The sequence below is a fragment of the Elgaria multicarinata genome, chromosome 17, assembly GCF_023053635.1.
Source record: "Elgaria multicarinata webbii isolate HBS135686 ecotype San Diego chromosome 17, rElgMul1.1.pri, whole genome shotgun sequence".
NCBI classification, from domain to species: domain Eukaryota; kingdom Metazoa; phylum Chordata; class Lepidosauria; order Squamata; family Anguidae; genus Elgaria; species Elgaria multicarinata.
The window spans coordinates 4,797,932-4,820,485 of record NC_086187.1 but is presented as its reverse complement, the minus strand read 5'-3'; the positions used below and the strand labels follow the sequence as shown (position 1 = coordinate 4,820,485).

At 46.6% G+C, this 22,554-nt stretch overlaps 2 protein-coding genes across 7 annotated transcripts in view; one reads left to right on the top strand and one right to left on the bottom strand.

Moving 5' to 3' along the window:
• TSC2 (TSC complex subunit 2) overlaps positions 1–22,554 on the top strand; it is a 187,002-nt gene that overhangs the window by 120,556 nt on the left and 43,892 nt on the right. For 5 of the 6 annotated variants that reach the window (XM_063143083.1, XM_063143088.1, XM_063143087.1 and 2 more), the window contains 9 exons: positions 12,313–12,476; positions 13,730–13,816; positions 15,182–15,292; positions 15,505–15,649; positions 16,630–16,747; positions 17,193–17,241; positions 18,078–18,203; positions 21,333–21,406; positions 22,039–22,165. In XM_063143083.1, the coding sequence (XP_062999153.1) occupies positions 12,336–12,476; positions 13,730–13,816; positions 15,182–15,292; positions 15,505–15,649; positions 16,630–16,747; positions 17,193–17,241; positions 18,078–18,203; positions 21,333–21,406; positions 22,039–22,165 (978 nt within the window). In that variant the 5' untranslated portion in view covers positions 12,313–12,335. Of the gene's footprint in view, positions 1–10,330; positions 10,367–12,312; positions 12,477–13,729; positions 13,817–15,181; positions 15,293–15,504; positions 15,650–16,629; positions 16,748–17,192; positions 17,242–18,077; positions 18,204–21,332; positions 21,407–22,038; positions 22,166–22,554 lie in introns of those variants that run through there. The other variant, XM_063143084.1, reaches the window with a different exon arrangement.
• On the bottom strand, positions 1,070–10,212 carry NTHL1 (nth like DNA glycosylase 1). Its single transcript, XM_063143093.1, has 6 exons — positions 10,135–10,212; positions 8,438–8,664; positions 8,158–8,328; positions 7,699–7,858; positions 2,985–3,090; positions 1,070–1,569 (listed from the first exon to the last, which is right to left on the bottom strand). The coding sequence occupies exons 1-6, from the start codon at positions 10,184–10,186 to the stop codon at positions 1,446–1,448; spliced, it is 840 nt and encodes a 279-aa protein (XP_062999163.1). The 5' UTR covers positions 10,187–10,212; the 3' UTR covers positions 1,070–1,445.

Here is a 22,554-nt window from a genome sequence, read left to right as displayed (position 1 = left end):
GGGGGGGCCTTTGCATAGAAGCAAATACTTTTATGAAACGCAGATGCAAAATAGATACCCTTAGACAAAATTCTTATTGACAAAAACAGTTTATTAAGGAAAAACAGCAAAAAAAATTAGGTGATGAGCCTTAGACTTGCACACAGTTCTTTATTTAGGACATTTCAACACCTCCATCGGCACATAGCTTCTAGACTCTATGCGCCTATGCTTCCACCTATCAGGTAGAATGAGCATAAAAAGAGAAGAGCTCCCAGGAGTTTCACCTGTTCTTAAATCTCAATACCTCCACACCTCGTGGCCAGGCATGAATGGCATCATAGTGTGGAGCTGAGTAACTAGTTTTGCCTGGTATTATTACTTATTAGCATTTAAATTGGGAATTCTGTGAGGGCAGGCAGACGGAGAGAACCTTGGAGGGCCTGGAAAAAAGGCCTCCCTTGCTGAATGGCAGACAGGCACAGGAAATGCACAAATGTGTGCCACGCTCCCCCTCTGCGCCACCACATACACACCAGGTAGGACTGGCTTCTTTGCAAGCAGTGCCTCACAAAATGGGAGTTTTGCCTATCGGCCAGGAATGACGTTAGCCAAACATCTAGATTCGTCATCACGAGTCAGAACCCTCTGGCAAAACGTGGTTTGTCAATAGAATGCCTAGAAGAAAGCAAAGTTCCAGATTTTTCAACATATAAGAACAGGTTGCTTTTTAGCAGCCTGTATCAAGCGTTGGCTCCTGAGGAAGGATTTTGTTATATCCGAAACGTCGAGCTTTTTACAAAAAAGAACCATTAAAGATTGTAACTGTTTTCGGCAGCACCAGAGCTTGCCTCCCGTTCTTTTTCCATCTAGTGGTGCTTTTTTTCACTGTAACTACACGTTAGCCAAACCTTACCAAAGAGAGCAGCCCAAAATGGGGCAGAATGTAAGCTGAATTGACTAGTATCCTCATACGCTCATTTTCACCTCGAAACCCAAGTCCTGCATTTTAACCCATCGCCTTGAGCCCAGTGTGGCTGTGGAGAACGTGTCACATGGGGAAAGGCTGATGGCTCCAGCCATTCCTCCCCTTTCCCGCCATCCTTGCTGAAAGGACCCAACAAAACCTTATGTTTAAAAACCCTCTATTTATTAAACTGCTTTCCACAAGGCATGCGCCTTTGTTAAGAGTTGTTCTTCCAGGATAGCCGGGGACACACCTCCTCGTTAGGGGGAACACTGCTTCTGGAACCCGTTCTAGCTGGGCCAAGAACAGCACATTCTTGGAGCACCATCACCTTTCATTGTCAAAACCTCTCTTGCTCAAGCCACCGTCTCAAAAAGTGCCAGTTCAGTGACAGCATCTTCAGTCTGGGAGTGGGCCGCAAGTTCAATCTTTTATAGGAGTCCCGCTGGAAGATCGGTAAGGTGACCTGGTCCAATAGGAAGGGCAGCTGTTTCGGCCGTCAGCGCTTCCTGGCTGCTGGGCAGATGCCCTTGTTGCGGCATTCACTGCAGCGTGGATGCACAGGTAAGCAGATCTGCTGGCCAAAGCCAACCAGAAGCCAGTTGATTTCACTCCAGAGATCTCTGTGGCGGGGGTGGGCGAAGGAGAGGGAGAGGAAAGAGAAGCATTCGTTTATTAGGATATTTCTACCCAACCTTACATTCCTTTTGCATCCTCAAATATGAAAAAGAAAAAATACAATAAAGTCAACAAAGCCAAAATCAACACTATAACAACCCGTAGATAATAAAAACACAGCAGCATCAAATCATGAGCCAATACAGAATGTGAGCCTTCAATTAGCAGCTCAAACATGCTAAAAAATAGCTTCTTAACCTGGCATCTAAGGTGAGTCCCTATCAAAGGAAGTGAGGTGGTTGGCTACCAGGAAGAGGGCCTTTTCTGCTGCGGCACCCCGTTGCTTGAACGAGTTTCCCATCTGTAATCAGCCTACGTTGTGCTGTTTTTGGCACCAGGTGAAGACCTTTTTATTTCCCCCGGCACTTTACTCTTTCTGTTTTTGTTGATTAAATTTACTAATGTATTTTAAATCTTTGCACCATTGCTAGGTTTTATTTGGTTATTATTTTTATTTTATACTGTAGTTTTAAACTTTTATATTGTATTTGAGTGTGTTGTATTTTATGGTTTTACTTCATTTCTATACCACCTTTGGCTATTGGGTGGTAGAGAAATGAAATAAAATACCTATCTACATACATAAAGGGCAAGTAAAGAGCAACCCAAGCAAACCATCTGACCTAGAGTTCCAAATCACGAGTGCCACCATCAAGAAGCCCCTAACTCATGTGTCCGCCCCGCCACACCTCAAATGGCAGTGGAATATGGAACAGGACCTCAGCTGAAGACTTACACGTGTGCACAATTTCATATGGGATTTTCAAACCTTTGAAAATCAAGACCATCACTTTGAACTGGGCTTAGAAATGATCAGGAAGCTAATGCAGATGGAGTAACTTGGAGTGATTTTTGAAGAGCAGGCCCCGGTAAATGCCCTAGCCAGCTGTAGTTTCCAAACACTTTTCGAAAGCAGCCCCACATATAGTAGCGAGCATTTGCACGCATTTCTGCCCAAATAGGATTATAAATGAAGGCCTATTGGTTAAGAAATACTGTTGACATTCAGAAGTTGGTTCTACAATGTATGGTTTTCAAACGGTATTCCAGAGAATCCATGGGATCTTTGTGAGTTTATCAGGGGATTTCCAATGAGAAAAATGGTGGACAAACCTCCCTGCAAAACAGCCTGCCCACCACCACAACTGCCGGCCTGCCACAACTGCCAATGAAGGGAGTGTTCGCTGTGTTCTGGGGCTCATATGCCCAGTCAGAGGCCATTTCTAAAGTGATTTTGGCTGTGATTCACAGGGAATGGGAAAAGGTTATCTCACGCTGCCCTGGGTATCCTCATAAGAGCACCTGCACTGAGACTTCAGTAATATGCAACGTGACATAGAATCATTTGTAACCAGTTCACCTGGGGAGCCACTCTTCCAGAGCTCGCCTGGTCTCTTCGGGAAGCGCACTTTCCTTCTTGGTCCATTTCAGTCTGTTGGCTATCCGGTGCACGTGTGTGTCCACACCTAGAGAGAGGAGTGCTTGCAATTAGCAGAGGGGAGCTGCCGGGTTTGCAGACTGGGAGGCCATTTCCCCTGCCAGTCAGACTTGCACGGGGCCTGGAAAATTTTGCCTCTCACTGCGGCATGGAGCGTGGCTTGCTTATACGGAGCAATCGCAGCCTACGTGCTCCAGAAGTGCCTCTTGCGGAGTACCTGCGCTCTGCTTGCAGACTGAAATATTAAGTTGGTTGCATTGTATGTGCACATGTGTTCAGGTGGAAGGATGGCCCTGTCCTTTAGACCATGGCTAAAAGTTTAGGTTAAAAGCCCTTTCTCCTTCTCATAGAAAACCTTTTTCTATGAGAAGGAGAGGCAGGCTAAGCTCTGATGGTATTTCTCCACCACTCCTGTGTACAAGACCCCAAACCCTTTCCTTCTATGACGTTTCTCTCACCAGTATTACTGGTGAACAGTGAGTGTGTGTGTGTGTGTGTGTGTGTGTAACAAAGAGAGTCATAGTGGCCCAAGGAGGGAATGCTGCAGGAAACTTCCTTCGTTTAAAGATTGCAGGTTAGGGATGTCTTTCGTGGGGGGAATCCAGACCTTTTCGGCCCTGACGGATCCCAGCTATGCCTCTGGGTTGGCTCTCATTTGCAAGCCGAGCCACGGGTAAGTCCCTGAAATCTAGGAACCTGTGTGTGTGTGTGTGTGTGTGTGTGTGTGTGTGTGTGTGTGTGTGAGGGCATTTATCCACACAAAGAGCCACTTCTGCAAAACTGCGGCTGTAAATGGCACAATTTGTGCAAATTGTGCTATTTATGGCCAAGTTTTTGCACAAATAATATGCGGAGTCGAGCCAGCTGGTGGGAAGGCGGAACAGACCCCAGGGAAAACCCGCGGAACTGTACCCCAAAAACGGATTCTTCTGACATCCCTATTCCAGATAGTTGCTTGGACTGTTAATGTGATATTAAGCACTAATGGGGAAGGAAGCAAAACATCACCTGGGACCCAGCATGATAGTTTGCAAACGGAGCAGCTACCCTATTTGGTGACCTTGGCCTCCCCCACCCCTCACGTTTTCCACCAACTAGCCCCTGAGGCTCTCAAAGCAAAGCCATTATTCAGGAATCCGGTTTCCCAAGACCCAGAATCCCAACCATGGACATTTTAATAGCATCAGAATTTGGGAAAGTGTTGTAATAGGAAGAAGGAAGGTAGAACCACAGCGCCACCTTCTGCCCACTGCAGGGTTCCGTCTGGCACCCCCCAAATCAAAGCTAGAGTGGACGGCAGAGCAATTGTTTCGGAGCGGCAGCTACTCCTCTGGAGGCCCTGGCGCACACAAAACCATGGTGGCCTAGAGAGCGAGTGGGTAAGAAAGAGGACCTAAGAAGTATGGTTCAACTTCCTATATTGACATTAACAAGGGGTACCCAAAAATTGTTGTTCAATATTGTGTATTTACACATTAATCAGTGAATGTAAAAACTCTCAAAGGAAGGAAAGGAACCTCTCGTGCAAGCACTGAGTCATTACTGACTCTTGGAGGGACACCAGCTTTCGCTGACATTTTCTTGGCAGGCCTTATAGCGGGGTGGTTTGCCGTTGCCTTCCCCGGCCATTATTACCTTTCCCCCAGCTAACTGGGTACTAATTTTACAGTAAACGGTCAAGATTACAGATATGAATATTATTATTATTTATTTATATAGCACCATCAATGTACATGGTGCTGTACAGAGTCAATATACAATCAAAATCTCAATAGTGATAACAAATAAATGATAATGCGGGCCAAATATACATAGCAGTGACACAACAACATCAATCAAATCAAAACGGACATTCCGGATTGTGTATTCCGTTTCAATGCCAGTCTTCTTCAGTTGTAAATCACTGTTCACCACTTCAAACAGTCCCCGGGGGATGCAGCACTTAGAATCATAGAATAGCAGAGTTGGAAGGGGCCTACAAGGCCATTGAGTCCAACCCCCTGCTCAATGCAGGAATCCACCCTAAAGCATCCCTGACAGGTGGTTGTCCAGATGCCTCTTGAAGGCCTCTAGTGTGGGAGAGCCCACAACCTCCCTAGGTAACTGATTCCATTGTCGCACTGCTCTAACAGTCAAGAAGTTTTTCCTGATGTCCAGCTGGAATCTGGCTTCCTTTAACTTGAGCCCGTTATTCCATGTCCTGCACTCTGGGAGGATCGAGAAGAGATCTTGGCCCTCCTCTGTGTGACAACCTTTTAAGTATTTGAAGAGTGCTATCATGTCTCCCCTCAATCTTCTCTTCTCCAGGCTAAACATGCCCAGTTCTTTCAGTCTCTCTTCATAGGGCTTTGTTTCCAGACCCCTGATCATCCTGGTTGCCCTCCTCTGAACACGCTCCAGCTTGTCTGCGTCCTTCTTGAATTGTGGAGCCCAGAACTGGACGCAATACTCTAGATGAGGCCTAACCAGGGCCGAATAGAGAGGAACCAGTACCTCATGTGATTTGGAAGCTATACTTCTATTAATGCAGCCCAAAATAGCATTTGCCTTTCTTGCAGCCATATCGCACTGCTGGCTCATATTCAGCTTGCGATCTACAACAATTCCAAGATCCTTCTCGTTTGTAGTATTGCTGAGCCAAGTCACTTATCACAACTAAGTGGAGAACCCAATCATTTGAAATTGCCTAATCACCGTGCTATCTTCTTTGCACTTTCATTCGGGCTGAGTTTCAAAAATGCATGCCAAAAATCCTTCCTTGAACAACAAATTTTGGGTACTCCTTGTTAATGTCAATATAGGAAACTGAACCATATTTCTTAGGTCCTCTTTCTTACCTTCTCTATGTGAGGGCGACTCCCTTTTCTTTTTGGCCTAGAGAGTGAGCCAGGAAATCTCCGGTTCAAACCTTTCCTCCGCCACAAACTCACCAGATGCCTTTCAACAAACCCTAATTGCATCCTGTGCACCACATCTGCAATGTGGAGACAGTAAAATGGACCTACCTTACAGGTAAACTGATATGTAAGCATGTGTGCATGACACAGCACTCCAAAACAGATGAAGAGGAACAAACAAATGGATGAGATGAATCAAACCATGATGTTAAAAGAGTCTGGTTTGGCTGTTGAATACAGGGGTTGGTTGTTCATCTTTGTTTTCCCCAGTGAGGTTTGGCCCTGTCCCTGATTGGTTTTGGCTCAGTTCACAACTGGTATTGAATCAGACTCTTATTTGTGACTGAAGCTGGCATTTTATGTCAAAACATTTCACATTTTAAAATCTCTTTATATTCCTCAAGGAAGCCTTTCCTTAAAGTCCAGCCATGGTTCACAGTTCACCTTTCATTTTGCTTTTAAAGATCTATTTTTACGTGTTTTATTCTGTTTTTATTGAAATTTATCTGTACACCGCTCCAAAATTTTGAATGGGGAGTGGTATATAAATATTGTAAACAAATATAATATAATATAATATAAAGTTATAAACTGGATGCACTATCACTGGTCAGTTGTTTTGTTTTGAATTACCTTACAGGGCTACTGTTCAGATTACATCTCATTTCCTTTTGAGATATGGGCTGACGGCTGGCTGCCCCATCATCACATCAGTCGCCTTGTGACATGCCCGTGCCTTCAAAAAAGTATCCACCGCTCCAGAAAGATTGCTCCTTGGTGATGTCAACCCCCTCCCAGCTGCTTTTCTGGCTTGGAAGATTCACCCCACACCCCAATCCTAGATGTGTCAGGGCTTGTGATGTTACGCAAGCAGTAAGAAAAATGTACTTCTGTACATGCCCAGTGGCATGCTTAATTTGATGTGCAGGTCCCAGCTCAAATTAAGCTCTGGGTTTTGGGCCATCACAGTTTAAAGAGGAGAAGCGACTCAGAAGAGAAGAGGGGAGGGACGAGAAGCCTTTGGTCTGACCCAGCACAGCGCTTCTTATAGGAATGGCTTGCCGGGAGAGATTCGTCAACTTAATAGTCTTCCGGAATTTAAGAAAGCCATAAAGACTGATCTCTTCCAGCAGGCCTACCCAGCTGAAGTTTAAATTTGCCTTTTAATGATGTGCTGCTTTTAATGATGTATTGGTTTTAAATGTTTTAATTTGTTGTATGATGTTGCATTTGTGTTGTGCCCCGCCTCGATACGAAGGGAGAGGCGGGTAACAAATAAATTATTATTATTATTATTATTATTATTATTATTATTACTTTCTTATAATAGAAGAATTAGAAGGAACAGCACATAAGAAAATGTTTAAGGTGTAAATTGGGAGTGGTGGGGGAAGTATGACAGCTGTTGTCAATAACCTAAATGCTGCCATACATAAGTTCAAGATTACTAAGGCTCCAGGGGAAGGCACAAGAACCATAGGAAGCTGCCTTATCTTGAGTCAGAACATTGGTCCATCTAGCCCAGTGTTGTCAACACTGACTGGCAGCATCGGCTCTCCAGGGCTTAGGCAGGATTCTTTCCCTCGCCCTGCCTGGAGAAGCCGGGGATCAAACTGAGGGCCTTCCGCATGCGAAGCAGGGGTTCTCTCAGGCTGAGCTACGGCCCCTCCAGCTGCTTCAAAGCCCATCCCGAAGGAAACACGGAAACAGCAAAGCTCCACAACAGCAAGAGACGGTACCGATTCCAGAGATGTTCTGCCAGGCAATATCCATCACTAAATGGGCCATCTTGGGTCCAACCCCAGGCAGCTTCACCAGCCCTGCAACCGTCTTGGGGATGTCTCCAGCGTAGTCCCGCTTCAGGATTGCTGTGGTTTGCTTGATGTATCTCACCTTGCTCTGCAGTCAGTGAGAAAGGAACACACTTTGGGAAGTGTAGCTAGTCCTCAAGAAAAACCTGAGCAGGGAATGAAAGGACACAGGGAAGAGTGGAGGAGACGGCAGCAGGGTTCACCCCAAAGATGGAATGAGCAGGGCTACATCCTTCACAACTATGAGGAGGTGAGAGTCATTCTGCCCCTTGGGAGGGAGGGCGCTCCGGCCTCAGCACCAGGCAGAACCAAGCGCCAGAGCCAAACGGAATCCTCTGGGCTGCGTGCAGGCAGAGAGGAGCTCACGCCAACGTTCCAAACACTCACCTTCCAAAACCCCACAGGGTAAATGAGCTGCCCCAGAGTCACGTCATCCGTCTCTAGGATGTTGTCCACAGTGAGGCCACGCTCCCTCAGGCGCATCATGGCTGCTGAAGTCACCTGATCTTTAGTCTGGCTGGAGAGCATGAGTGACAACAGAACCTGGTAGCGCATAACCTACAGAGCGGAACAGAGACGGAAGGTGATCACCATCAATCCTCCACGAGGGCAGCAGGACAGGCTGGGTCCACGCTCCACATTAGTCTGCCAGGGCCCCTTGCCTCACCTCTGGAGGGGCGTCACCATCAAAGCATTTTCCAGCCCCCATCTGGTCAACGGGGGCATCCCGCGTCTTCCTCATTTCCCGGATATTGGCCAGCTGTTGCTCCCAGTTCCTGGGCTCCCATTTCTGTTTCTTGGCCTCCTCCACACCTTTTCCTTCTGGAAATTCATATGCGATGCTGACTTTCCTCTCACTCTGATGGCTCTTTGTGCTGAGGATTTCACTCGCTGCTGGAAGAGACAAAAAGGGAACTTAGCAAATTGTAGGGTCCAGTGAGGTCTTTTGCTCTCTTTTCTGCACAGGGAGCTTCAGCTATTGGGCAGTATAAAAATGCAATAAATAAATAAATAAATAAATTTTCCTTGTGTGATTAGAAATATCCACCTGTGTTTTCTTTGCTCTTTCTGCCTCTAATTCCCCTGCAAGCATACACACACACACATTTTCCTGACTTCTCAAGTTTGCTTTCCTGGCCAAGAAGAAAAATCTCTAGGGCCTGCTGCCACACATTATTTTTCACATGGATGCATAGCTTTTGCATATTATTATTAATAATAATTATTATTACATTTATATACTGCCCCATAGCCGAAGCTCTCTGGGTGGTTTACAAATTTTAAAACATAAAACATTAAAAATCAATATACAAAATGTGGCATGACTAGGGCAACTCAATGAAAACGAGGACAGGGCTCCTGTTTCTTTTAACAGTTGCATAGAAAAGGAGATTTCAGCAGGTGTCCTTTGTATGCATGCAGCACCTGGAGAAATTCCCTCTTCATCATCATAGTTAAAGCTGCAGGAGCCCTGCCCTCTTTTGTATCTGTTTATAAAGCCTTATAAATCTGTTTATAATCTTATAAATCCACCCTCCAACCACAATTAAGAACAATAATTAATCACCATACTATTTTAACCCTTTATATAATAACAATTCTATATCAACATTCCAATAACTGCAGCATTGCATATATGCATAGATCAGTCTTTGCACCAATTTTACAATATACACTAATCACCATTCAAACACACCAGTTTGATGTTTATGAAACTGATGTCTATGAAAACGAGGACAGGGCTCCGATTTCTTTTAACAGTTGCAAAAAAAAAAGGAGATTTCAGCAGGTGTCCTTTGTATGCATGCAGCACCTGGAGAAATTCCCTCTTCATCATCACAGTTAAAGCTGCAGGAGCCCTGCCCTCTTTTGTATCTGGTCACTCTAGCATAGCTCCTGCAGCTTCAACTGTGGTGATGAAGAGGGGATTTCACCAGGTGCTGCATGCCTTCAAAGGACACCTGCTGAAACTCCCTTTTCTATGCAACTGCTGGAGATACAGGAGCCCGGTCCTCCTTTTCATAGGGTCACCCTAGGAATGACTTGCCATGGGTCTAACGGGGCCAACACACCAGCTCTCAATAGAAAAGATTCGTGCGAGGTTTGTTTGCCCATGCAGGAGGGAAGGCGGCCCCATGGAAACGGCCGGGCAGGGCAGGGGGCTGGCAGACGGTGGGAGCTCGGGTGCTGGTGGCACTGCGGAGGCTGAAATGCAAAGCTTTAGCAGGGCAGGAAGAGAAACAGCGCAGGAGCTAGTCCTACTCATTCCAATGGGTTTACTCTAAGTAGGGCTCACGCTGGCTTTTACCCCGGGTGCGTCGGACTACAAGCCCCATGAAGCTGGGCCCCGTCCTCAGCCCTCACCTCCGCCTTTGCTCCGCTGCAGCCTGGAGGAGACCCTGCGCGCCGCACACATGGCTCCGCCGCCCGCCTGGAACTACAAGCCCCACAATGCCCTGCGGCGAGGGCCTCCCTTCCCGTCTCATTTTCTCACACCAAACAGGAAGCGGAGCGGCGTTTCCGGTTGAAGGGGGCGGGGTGTCACGGGGGGAGGAGGAGGAGGAGGGAAACAGGCAGGAGGAGGAGGAGGACGGTGGTGAGTGGCAGGTCGTGCGTGGGGGTCAGACGGCATCTCGGGGCGCAGGACGTGGGGAGGTGGGCCCCCGCCCCGGGGGTCGCCACTGGGTGACATGGGGGTAATAAAGGGTAGTGGGGCAAACTGGGTGAGAAGGAGGCAGGGCAAATAACCCCCCCTCTTCAGGACCAAGGGGGGGATGAGGGGGGGCAATATGGTGGAGGACCCCCCTCTCTAATTAACTCTGAGAGAAAGAGGTGTGTGTATATAATGGTGAGGGTCTCAGGCCAGGACTGGGGGAGACCACCGTCCACCCCACCCCCAGCTATGACCCTCACTGGGTGTCCCAGGGCCTGCCCCCCCTCTCCCCCCCACCCCCCCTCTCTCTCAGCTTCACTTACCTCACAGGGCTGTTGTGAGGGTAAAACGTGCGTGGTGGACGATGTCTTCTATTTTGAGCTCCTTGGAGGAAAAAGCAGGATGTAAATGTTAATATATACCTTTTGGGGCCAGATCTGCACCTCATGTCCATTCGATAGGATCCCATCATGGTGACACTACAACCCTCTTGTGCATTGAGCAGGGGTGGGGGTGGGGGGTTGGACTCGATGGCCTTAGAGGCCCCTTCCAACTCTACTATTCTAGGATTCTAGGATTTCTAAATCTTAAGTGCACACGATGACGTTTGCTGCAGAATTTTTTGGATAATATGTACCCTATTTCTTCGATTCTTCTTCGATTTCTTCGACGCACTTTTCCCCCCATATAAACTTCTCTAAAAACAGGGTGCGTCTTAGAATCGTGGGTGAGTCTTAGGTGTTGTTGTTTTTTGTTAGTGGTACTGAAATTAGTGTGCACCTTACAATCAATGGCATCTTACAAGTGAAGAAATACGGGTATTTTTTTATTTATTTATTATTACATTTATATACCGCCCCACAGCCGAAGCTCTCTGGGCGGTTTACAACAGTTAAAAATGGTAAACATTAAAAAGTATACAAAATTTAAAAACCCTCAAAAACATAAAAACAACAGTATAAAATGAGGCGGTGGTGGTGGAAAATCTGGAAATAACGCTTGAAAAGTGGCATACAGAACACAGCCCCGACAGTTACCAGTGTACTTCCAATGCCAGTAAAAAGCGTTGGTGTAAATCTAGCCCTTGTTGGAGGGAGTTCTTCCAAATTTATTGCAGTTCATACCTCATATCTTATCAGACGTTTTGAGACTACAGCACCTTTCATTAGAGAGAGAAGAATCTAGTTTTTCACACAGCAATACACCTTTGAATTTTTTTATACCTCTTGTTTCTTCGTGATAAGAAATACTAAGAGTTTCCTTGACTGTTGCAGTATTGTTGCTCTTAATTTAGCTTTTGCAAGGTTGTTGTATTGTCAGCTTGTTCCGTTTCAGTTGAAATTAGTTTATTTTATTTATTACATTTTGATTCTGTCTTCCCTTCAAGTAGCTCACAGCAGCATATATAATTCTCCCTCCTTTGTGAGGTTGGTTAGGCTGGGGGAGTTGCCTATGGTCACCTAGTGAGTTTCAGTGGCTGAGTAAGGATTTGAACTTGGGTCTCCCAAGTTCTAGGCTGACACTCTTGATTACTATACCACACTGGCTCTTGGTGTGATATGTCCAAAATGTAAACTGATGATGTACTCTGGTTCTCCGACCTGTGGCTCAAGAGGCACTAATATGCAAGGTTTAGCAAATACTACAGAGAATGTGTGGAACTCCTGACAAGCATGGGCTCTCCCACAGCATGGATGACTTGGAGCCTCTTTGTTTGTGCTATGGAGGCAGATGTAGGAATGTCTTCAGGGAATGGGAAGGAGCCTCTGTCTGTGTGGAGCTCTCTGGGTGTCCTTGGAGCATTTGCACTGGGTTGACTGTTTTGAGAAAGTGTTTCTCTTGGCTATGATCTGTTGATGCAATCTACTCTCTGTCTTTTATCTGCACAGTGTCCTTGATGCTTCCTTAGTTAATGATGGCAAAGCCACAAAGCAAAGATCCTGGTCTAAAAGAGAAGTTTAAGAGTCTCTTGGGACTTGGGCCATCCAGGCCTAATTCTAAGTCATCAGAAGGAAAACAAACAGAATTTATCATCACAGCAGAAATACTCAAGGTAATGTTGGAAGCCTGACTGTACGTTAGGAATTGGAAATTACATAGAGCAAATGTTGCAAGAGCAGATTAACAGATGGAGCGGAAGTAGAGGCATAGAATACTTTCACGTCAAGCTTTTGGCCTCTTCTTTTATTATTTTTTAATTTTATTAAAACATTTGAATCCCGCCCTATATCACTAAGATCTCAGGGTGGCATACAGATAAAATTATATCAACAATATAAAGCAATAAATATACACAGCTAAAAACAAATTAAACCGTTAATCAAGCTAAAACCAGTATAGAATTTAAAAGCAGTAAATGCCAATTAAGACAGTTAAAACGATGTGCAAGCTTGGTGATTTTAGCCATCAAATTTAGCCTTTACTTGGCGCCGAAATGAAGCCAGCGCTGGTGCCAGTTGGGCCCCCAAGGGGAGGGCATTCCACAGCCAGGGTGCCACAACAGAGAAGGCCCTCTTAGTAAGTGGTGTTCTGATTTATGGCAGGGGTTGGCAACTTATGGCCCTCCAGATGTTTTGATCTACAACTCCCATGATCCCTCACCATTGGCTATGCTGGCTAGAACTGATGAGAGTTTGGGGCCAAACATCTGGAGGGTCAAACAACTTGCCCATCCCTGATTACGGGAACTGGTTGGTGTTGGTGGTTCTAATGTTCATTATTTCTGGTGAGAATATGACGTGATGGGGACTCATGATCCCACATGATTTGACACCACAAAGGCACGGGAATGAGTTTACTACTTTATGGGGCTCAGAGCAGCGTTTTAGCCTCACAACACCTCTACTGTGAGATAAATCAGGCTGCAAAGCAGCAGCTGTGTGGCCCGCAGGGAGCCCAATTGTAATGGGGAGTGTGGACCATGTGAAGGGTCCTCCCTGCACACGGTCCTCCCCCATCGCTATCACACTCCCCATAGCCAAACAAACAAGTGGTTAGTGGGCTGGGGGGGGGGGAACCATGATTTGTATGGGGCGGATGGTGCACCGGGAGGGTGTGTGTGTAACATTCCCCTCCCTAAATACTCGTTTCCTCCATGACAGTGTATGAATAGGAGGAAGGTTCTGGGTGCGTAGGGGTGGCTGGGCAGGATGGCGTGGGTGAGGGGGATGCCAACCTTGGGCATACCCACCACTGCTTCCTACCTTACCCATCTGCATGACCCCCCCACAATTCACTGCTGCATGTGGCCGTTGCAGGCAAAGAGATTGCTCCCCCCATGTCTAATGCTATTCTCTTTCCTTTCAGGAACTGAGCCCTGAATGTGGCTTGAACAATCGGATAAGGGCCATTGGTCAAATCTGTGAGGTAGCAAAAACTAAAAAGTTTGAAGAGGTGAGTACACAGGGCTTAGCAGGCAAGAGAAATGAGGAAATCGTAACTAATAGTTCCACCCACTCCAATTTAGCAAAACTACCCATCTACCACGGATAAACCTGGTCCTTTACAGATGGTTTTAGGTGGGCTGGAACAAGCTGTGGGTGAGGGTTCGAATGACTTACTGGGAAGGCAAATGGCTGACTGAAGACCTTTTCCTATGATAACATTGTCCTTCATTTTCCTCTCACATGGTGTTGGAGTAAAATCTAAGAAATAAAACATTAATTTGAGAATGGAGACAATCTGAAAGTCTACAATGTGGCTTTCATAAGGCAAAACGGTACCCTGGCACCACCTACCAGGACAATAGATTTACTTCATCTCTGTTCTGGAGCGGCGTTTGCTGCTGCGTGAAGAGTTTTAAGCGAGAAGGGAAATCTGTTTTGTTAGGACTAGCACAGGAGGACAGAAGAAACTATGGATCATAGGTGTGTGCTGCACATTTCATTTCGGTGTGCACCCAGGGAATTAAAAAAAATATTTTTTAAGGCAAACTTTTATTGAATGCTCAATCGTAAAGGGCATTATTTTTATTCATGTATTTATTGAACACTATAGACACTAATGCCCTACTCAGTTTGCCTGACCGCAGGATGGCTGATGCGGGGGGGTGGGGGAGGGAATGAGGAGATGCTTTTCAAGCCCCAGCATTGATGAGGTTTTGTGGTGACACTGACTGGAGGAGGGGCTTATTTATTTATTTATTTATTGCATTTTTATACCGCCCAATAGCCGAAGCTCTCTGGGCGGTTCACAAAAATTAAAACCATCATAGAACAACCAACAAGTTAAAAACACAAATACAAAATTTTGCTTACGAGACAATATTAGCCTCCGGGGGCAGGGTGGGGGGCGGGGTGGTGTTCTCCTCTTGGCCGTTTTGAAGTGTGGCTCACGGCAGAAAGGGTCCCAGCAGAGAGATTCGTCTTCGCTTCTGCTTCTGGGAACAGCAGCAAAGGAGCAGCCGGAGGACTGTTCCCGCTGCATCTGGATCCCCCTCTGTGTTTCTACTCAGTTCAGCGCTTATTGCTTGAGACATTAGGGTGTGCCTGGGCACACGTGGTACATCACTTGCACACACCTATGCTATGGACAGGAACTAACACGGAATGGTGCTAAGATGTAAGCAGGTTCTGCTTAGTTGCACACCTGATTCAGGCAAATGCTTGGATGTTGATAGCTGGCACATACGTTCATGTAGCTGGATCTGCATTTGATGATTAATTGCACTGCTCCTGTTCTAATTGTGCTTAAAGGGGCATTTCTTCCCCATGGTCAGTTAGGTATGGTTGTGGGTAACTGAGTTTTCTGTGCTCTCAGCATGCAGTGGAAGCGATCTGGAAAGTGGTAGGAGATATGCTGCAGCCAGATCGACCAGTTGAGGCCAGACATGCTGTGCTCCACCTCCTGAAGGCGATTATTCAAGGGCAGGTAAGGCTTGGAGTACACCTGAGACATGCAGAACCTAGAAACCGAACAGGACTAAAATGCACTACTATTTATTTTATTTATTTATTTATTTATTTATTACATTTCTATACCGCCCAATAGCCGGAGCTCTCTGGTTTGGTTGTACTGCCAAACATATTTTTTAAGAATCAGTAGGCACCATTTTTAAAGAAGCTAATTCTTTCATCTTTAAGGGTGAGAGACTGGGGATCCTCCGAGCTCACTTCTTCAAAGTGATTAAAGTTTATCCTTCCAATGAAGACCTGCATGAACGGCTTGAAGTGTTCAAGGCTCTTACGGATAATGGAAGATACATAACGTACCTGGAGGAGGAATTGGGTATGCTTCCTTTTAAACATTAATTTAATGACAATTATTGCACGGAGAGGGAGGAGTTTGATACCTGCAGTGTGTCTCAGTTTGATGATGGAATTTGACATTTGCTGGTGCAGGGGTGAGGAACCTCCAGCCCACGGGCCAAATCCAGGCCAATAGTCCCCAGAGATCCCCGCTTCATCCCTGAAACCCTTGAAGCCCTCTTGAAGAAGGAGGAGAGCTCCTTGAGGCGGCAGCTCAGTTGGCTTTGCTCACCTCTTTCCCAAATGGAACAGGCGAGGGGCAACCAAAGCCAGCTGTGTGTGTGTGTGTGTGTGTGTGTGTAGGGGCTGGGCAAGCATGTCAGGGCCACGGGCCAGCCACAGGGTGGCTCACCCACTGCTGGCGTGCGGCCCCTGATATGCTTGCTTGGAGCCAGTTCAACCCTTGGGCTAAAAAAGTGTCCCTGCCCCTATACAACATGACTCTTTATCTTTAAAATGGATGGTAAAAGTTTCCAGGTAAGGCTGGGAAAAAGGCCCGTCTGAGACTCTGGAGAGCTTCTGCCCATCAAGTGTAGAAAATAACAACACTAGAAGGACAAACCATCTGTTCTCCTGCGTAAGGCGGCTTCCTAACCCTCTTAATGATTAATCCTGGAACTGAAATATACACTGGATAGTTTTACAGAAGTACGCGAAGAAAAGTGCAAATGTCGTCGCATATGTCAAGGTACAAAAATGCATGTAGGGAGGGATGCGTCCTTCATGCCCTGCGTGAGGACTTTGCTCGCTGTTTTCAACGGAATGCTGGATTAGATGAACCTACTTCTGGTCTGGTAATAAAGACGTGCTGGTGATCTACCAGGCACATAGAAACTTGATCCACCACATTTGTGAAATGACTTCTTGAATTTAGCAAATAGGTGCTTTACCAAGTTCATAGCAAAAGTTTCCAGCAGTTTTTCATCTCTCTGACTGCATCTCTCACTACTTCTCCTTCAGCTGAATTTGTCCTTCACTGGATGGAAGTTGGTTTAACTTCGGAGTTCCTGCAGGTGCTTGTCAACTTGGTCAAGTTCAATAGCTGCTACCTGGATGAATATATTGCAGACATGGTCCAGTAAGGCTAAGCTTTAGATCTTTTCTTGGTTCTAAGAAACCCCAGTTATGGCTCAAATTGACAGTCTGACTTTCCTGTAGACTCCATATTCTGATGCCTGTAGGCAGTGCTGATGGGGTTGTATGCAATGGCCTTATACCATTGTTAATTTAAGCGTTGTGATTTTGCACATGTCAGCGAGCAGCAACCACCACCCAAGGGAGCAGTGAATTACCTGCGAGTGCTTAATCACAGAGGAGAACTTGGCCTGGCACCTGGTTCTCACATACTTGGGCCGGGGACATCTGCTTCTCACAGATCTGAGTTGGGGTGAAGTGGTTCTCAATCTGGCTTGAGCTCTTAGATTTAGAACTGGTGCCTTTAGATTTAAAATAAATAAATAACAGGATTAGATGTTTTTGTTTTTTTAGAATAAAATCCTTAACCATGCTTTCCTTTCATATAGCATGATTTGCCTCTTGTGCATTCAGACGTCATCTGCAGTTGACATTGAGGTCAGTAATTGCATAAATATTGTGGATGATGAAAAAGTGCCATTATTAATGGGAGTAAATATTAGTCTGGGTGCTGTTTTATTTTTTTATAGTTCTATCCATTCTCCCTTCTCCCATGTCCGGAACCCCCTCCCAGAATTCTCCATGGCATCATACCTTCCTCTCTCCTGTTTCTAATCCCTTCTCAGAACCCTTCAGCTCCTCAGTCCTCGTGCCCAATTGAAACAATAGCCCTGCTCGTGCAGTTTCCTGTTATCAGGTACACTGCTGGCTGCGCCCCTAGACATCCAGACAGTTGTGTGGGCTGCCCGCAGTGAAGAAGCCTTTACGCATCAGCAGCTCTTGCCTCTTCACTGAAGATAGTCCACTCCCAACACTTTGGATGTTTGGGGGCTCAGTGGGGGTGGGGCCAATATCGCGGCCCCACTCTTGCTAATCATGTGATTCATACATGGAAGTGTTCTAAGTATAGAACTAAGAGGCAGCTGGACAGCCCCCTGTCAGGGATGCTTCAAGGTGGATTCCTGCACTGAGCAGGGGTTGGACTTGATGGCCTTAGAGGCCCCTTCCAACATAACTATTCTATGGTTCTATGATTCTAATTTGTTTGCATTCAACTAATTTGCTGGTATTTCTCCCTTGTTGCTATTGCCTCTACCTCTCCTGCCTTCCCTCCCTATCTTTTGTCTGTCAAAATGTAGATTATAAACTCCTTGGCCTCTTTTATCAAGCTTGCTTTGTATGTACCTTGCGAGGCACCGTAGAAGTAATAATGACGGTGCAAGTGAATTACATGGAAAGGGGATTAACACTGCCCTCCCCTTTGCCCTCCCCAGGTTTCCCTGCAGGTCCTGGATGCTGTGGTGTGTTATAACTGCCTGCCTTCTGAAACCCTCCCAGTCTTCATCATCACCTTGTGCTGGACCATCAATGTGAAGGAACTCTGTGAGCCTTGCTGGAAGGTCAGTCATTTTTTTTAGGGGTCTGAATAGGAGGCAGTTTGCCCTGACAAGCAAAACCTTGGGAAGAAAGATGCAAGAACTGTAGAGTGTAGGGAGCTGTGTTCTCTCCAGATCAGGCTCTTTGTCCTTGTAGCCCAGCATTGTCGGGTCTGGCTAGCAGCACTTCTCCAGGGCAGAGAGAGGTCTTCCTCATCATTTTCACCTGCTGACCCTTTTAACTGGAGATGCTGCCAGCAAAAGAACCTGTGGAATGGTAGGGATGGTTCTTAACATGTTTTAAAGCTATCCGTGTCCATATTACTTTTACCTATGCAAGTTTTAAGGTTTTAAAAAATGGGTTCTGGAATGTTTAGAAATGTGGGCTGTATCAAATGATGGTGCACGTTGTATGCAATGCCTTGGAGCATTCCTATGAGTGTCTTGATATCACACACACCACACACACCTCGAGGATTTGGGCTGGCTCTAGGTTTGAGGGTGCTCTCTGCAAATGGCCATTTCCTGCACCAGCTGTGGACTTATTTAGCGGCAGTAGTGGACAACCATTTAATTTTCTCACAATAACTTCAACATAGAGCTCTAGGGCATTGTGGGAAATTAAAATGGCCGCCCACCACTCTGAGTATGCCTACAGCTGGAGTCTCTGGGCAAGTGTCAGACCTGGTGGGTCCTGCTCGGGTGCTTGGGCAGCAGCTGCCCAAGGCACCTAGTGCTCATGCTGGGTCTGGGAATTCCCTCAAACCACACTGCAAAATGAAGGAAATTTAGAATGGAGATGCTGAACTGTTGCGTAAGCCATCCAACCAGGAGATTTCATGGCCTCGGTCAACCTTACCAAAATGTATTTCCATGTCCCAATTTGACCATCCTACAGACATTTCTGGAGGCTTGTGTATGGGAAGAGGCAGGTTCAGTACAAAGCTCTACCATCCAGGTCCTCAGCAGCCTCAACGGATTTCTCAAGATGGTGATAGCCCTGGTCACACATCTCTGGACCCAGTGGATCCGTATCTGTCCCTACCTGAACAACCCTTTCATCAGGTTGCCATTGAGATGAAGACCATGGAGGGACATGAGCCACCCCATCGCCTGCCTAAAGAACTGCAGTTTTGTGATAGTTGGCTTCACCTGACACAGAGAATACGATCTTTAGGTATCATCCAGGATTGGCCTCCACAGTCATCTGCAGACCCACCGTTAAAGTCTCTAACTCTGGAAGACAATCTTCCTCGGACACGAGTGATCACCATAGATAGATAGATCATCCTAGACACCATTTGAAAGAAGGTTCTCTTGGCCCAGTAAGCGAGCTTCTCTCCAGGACTCAGGGAATCCGGCACATGGAATCTCTGCTACTTATGAGCCTTGCTCAACTACTGGGCTCCATGATAGCAGCCATTGATTTGATGCCCTGGGCTTAGTTCCATGTCAGGCCGGTATAGTGGTTCCCCCTTCAGCACCAAAGGCGAATCACCTGCAAATTGGGAATCACAGTACCGCTCACCCAGATTGTGGTCATGTTTCTTCAGTGGTGGCTGATTCCGTTGTACCTGCACAGAGGGCACAACGCAACCCTCAGTCCCTTACATATGAGAATCCTGGGCCGGTGGCAGACAGCAGTGGGTCCACTGCAGATTGTTGCTGGTGGGCCCTTGCTGCTAGCAACCCTGGAGCTGCAACCACCAGCCCCTGCCCACTGCCACCACGGAAAAGCCCCTCACCCACCCACCCACCCTGTCACTGCCAAAGTCCCTTGCCTGCTCACCCACCTGCTGCTGAAGCCTCTCAATCCATTTTTTTAAAAAAACCTGGGTGGGATGATGGTAGTGGCTCAGGACACATGTTCTTACGGTAACTCTCTGTTGGTACCAATGACTCTATGGAGTCTATGGAGGATCTTGGAATCCCAGATCCCAATATCCCAGGGCCCAATATCCTACCCAGACCCTGAGCCTGTGCATCTGGAGTTGAACATCAGACACGCTTAAGCACATGGTTATCTATTGGCAGGGTGGATCATATCATCTTGATGTTCCACTGATCCTCCACAAAGAAAAGTTATGAAATAACATCCATTTTTTCCCCAGATGGTGCAGTGCACCATCATGTTACTCCCACCATAGCGCACACTCCAGACCACCTTGCCTGCTTAACCTAGTGATTAGCCCCTAATGCTTGAGGCAGGTGGCCTTGGGGGGGTGCCAGGAGATAGAGGCCACATTCCCCTTGCCAGTCATCCCCACATTAAATGCTTCCTACGATGGGGGTTGGGGGAGGACTATTATCTTGCCCTCCACTGTTGATAGGTTCCCCAGCTTGGATTTTCCATTGGTTCTGTGGGCCCTTACTGGTCTGCCCTGGAAATCCACTTGATCCATTCTTCTCCAAGAGCTCACATGGAAGGCAGCTTCCCTTGTGGAGCCAACCTCGCCCAAGAGGGTGAGGGTCTTAGGTCCTTGTCGGTTAGGAAGGAACTTCCCACAGACCAAGAATGGAGAGTTGGACTTACTGTGAGTTGTTCCTCTGGTCCGTAGGGACGTGGACCAGACAGCTAAATGGTAGAGGCCCAGGTGTGTGTGGCAGCTGGGCAGCATCCCTCAGGAGTTCTAGTTGGGGCATGTTTGGAATCTTCCTGTCCCTCTGTGCTTCCCCACTTTGCATTGTTCTGAAATTCTGGCTAAGGAAGACTGTTCTGTGCTGAAGTCAAGTCTTGTAACTGGGAAGTTCCCTCCTCTTCTAGGAGGATCCTCTCCTCTCCCCCCCCTTTTTTTGCCCTACTTTCTATTGAAAAGGAGCTTACCACTCTCCACTGACCAGAAAAACACTTGATGGTTAAGTCCAGCTCTTGTTCTCTGTGCTTAAAAACTAAACTGGAATTTTGTTCTGAAATCATTATTGCATTATATTTTCAAAAACATTTTGAAGTTGCATAGCATGGTAACAGCTTTAGCTAGAATTATGCAAACTTGTATAGATTTCTCAATTGGCATCAGGTGGTTTAGCACCAGGCTTCATGCTTTCTGTTTCCATAAATCTTGTGTATGTCCTTGTTGCAACATCTTTTTTTGCGGAATTCTCAGGCCGTTTGCCTCTTTAACGTTTAACACGGCACATATGTTTGCTCTTCAGCTCATGCGGAATCTGTTGGGAACTCACTTGGGGCACAGTGCCATTTACAACATGTGCCGGATCATGGAGGACGGGTATGCCATGTTATCTGCTGAAATGTCTTTCCCATGGATGAGAACAAGTATTGGTTGGTGATAAAGCAATAGCAAGACCACCAGAGGGACACTTTGGGACTGAGGGTAGATAGTTGGATGCTATCCTGGGTTGAGAAAACTGTTTGAGTGTTGCCTAAAGTTTACAGGACATGGGGTTGAGATTTGACAATTTGGTGCAGTAAAGGTGTTCTAGAGCAAGGAGTTTTAAGGTCAAGGATGTTCAAGTATTACTTCATAGAACTAGCCGTGTAGCTAATGCTTACAGTACAACTCACAGTGGCAGTTGACTAAAGATAGTTGGATATGGCTGCCTCAGCAGCTGCCTACCTGGCTTTTTCTCCAGTAGAGAGGAGTACAAACACTTCCAGAGTCCTGCCCTATTCACTGATGAAGTTTTAGAAATGCAGCTGCAAGCAAGTTGGGAGAAAGGGGGAGGAGCGCACAGGCATCGGCAGCATTTGTATTCAGGCAGTAAAAAGGTGAAGGCTGTCCTGAACAGCCGCCCCTTTGACTTAAGGACGTTCACAAAATGAACGTCCGAGAGCCGTTATTCTTGTTCAATGCCTGTAGTGTGATCTTAACTGCCATCCCTCCCACTGCGCTCTTTTCAGAACCTACATGTCAGATGCAGTATTGCTGAGAGGGGCCGTGTTCTTTGTGGGGATGGCCTTGTGGGGCGCACACCGGCTGCAGGCGCTCAAAAATTCACCAACCTCAGTGCTGCCCTCCTTCCTGAAGGTAAACATGAGCCCCGGAATACCCATTTATGCCAGGATGACCGTAGGGGATAGATGGTGGAGACCCTGTTTCAATTCCTGTGAAGTGCACTGGGTGACCCCGGACTGGTAGCCTTGCCTACCTCACAGTATGGTGGTTAGGGTAAAATGGCCATGGGGGAATCCTGCACTGAGCTCCTTGGAGGAAGGATGGGTTGAAAACGTAATAAAGAAATCGTGGCCTGCTGGAACGGGGAATGGAAGCCACGGGCCACGGAGCGCAGCCCATCTCCTAACAGGGTGACAAGATTGTGCTTGCCCCAGTTGTAAAGCCTCAGTTTAGTGCATGTTTCATCATGCTGAATATCAGCCAGGTGCTCCTTACGGCTTTTCAGGAGAGGTCTTTCAGTT

What these genes read in the sequence shown, in the direction of transcription:
- NTHL1 (XM_063143093.1), bottom strand. Translation starts at nt 10,186, where the DNA reads ATGTGTGCGGCGCGCAGGGTCTCCTCCAGGCTGCAGCGGAGCAAAGGC. An exon ending in GCAGAACATCTCTGGAATCG is followed by an intron (nt 3,091 to 7,698) that starts GTACCGTCTCTT and finishes TCCTCTCTCTAG; the next exon opens with GTGTGGACACACACGTGCAC. An exon ending in CTGGAAGAGTGGCTCCCCAG is followed by an intron (nt 1,570 to 2,984) that starts GTGAACTGGTTA and finishes CCCCCGCCACAG; the next exon opens with AGATCTCTGGAGTGAAATCA.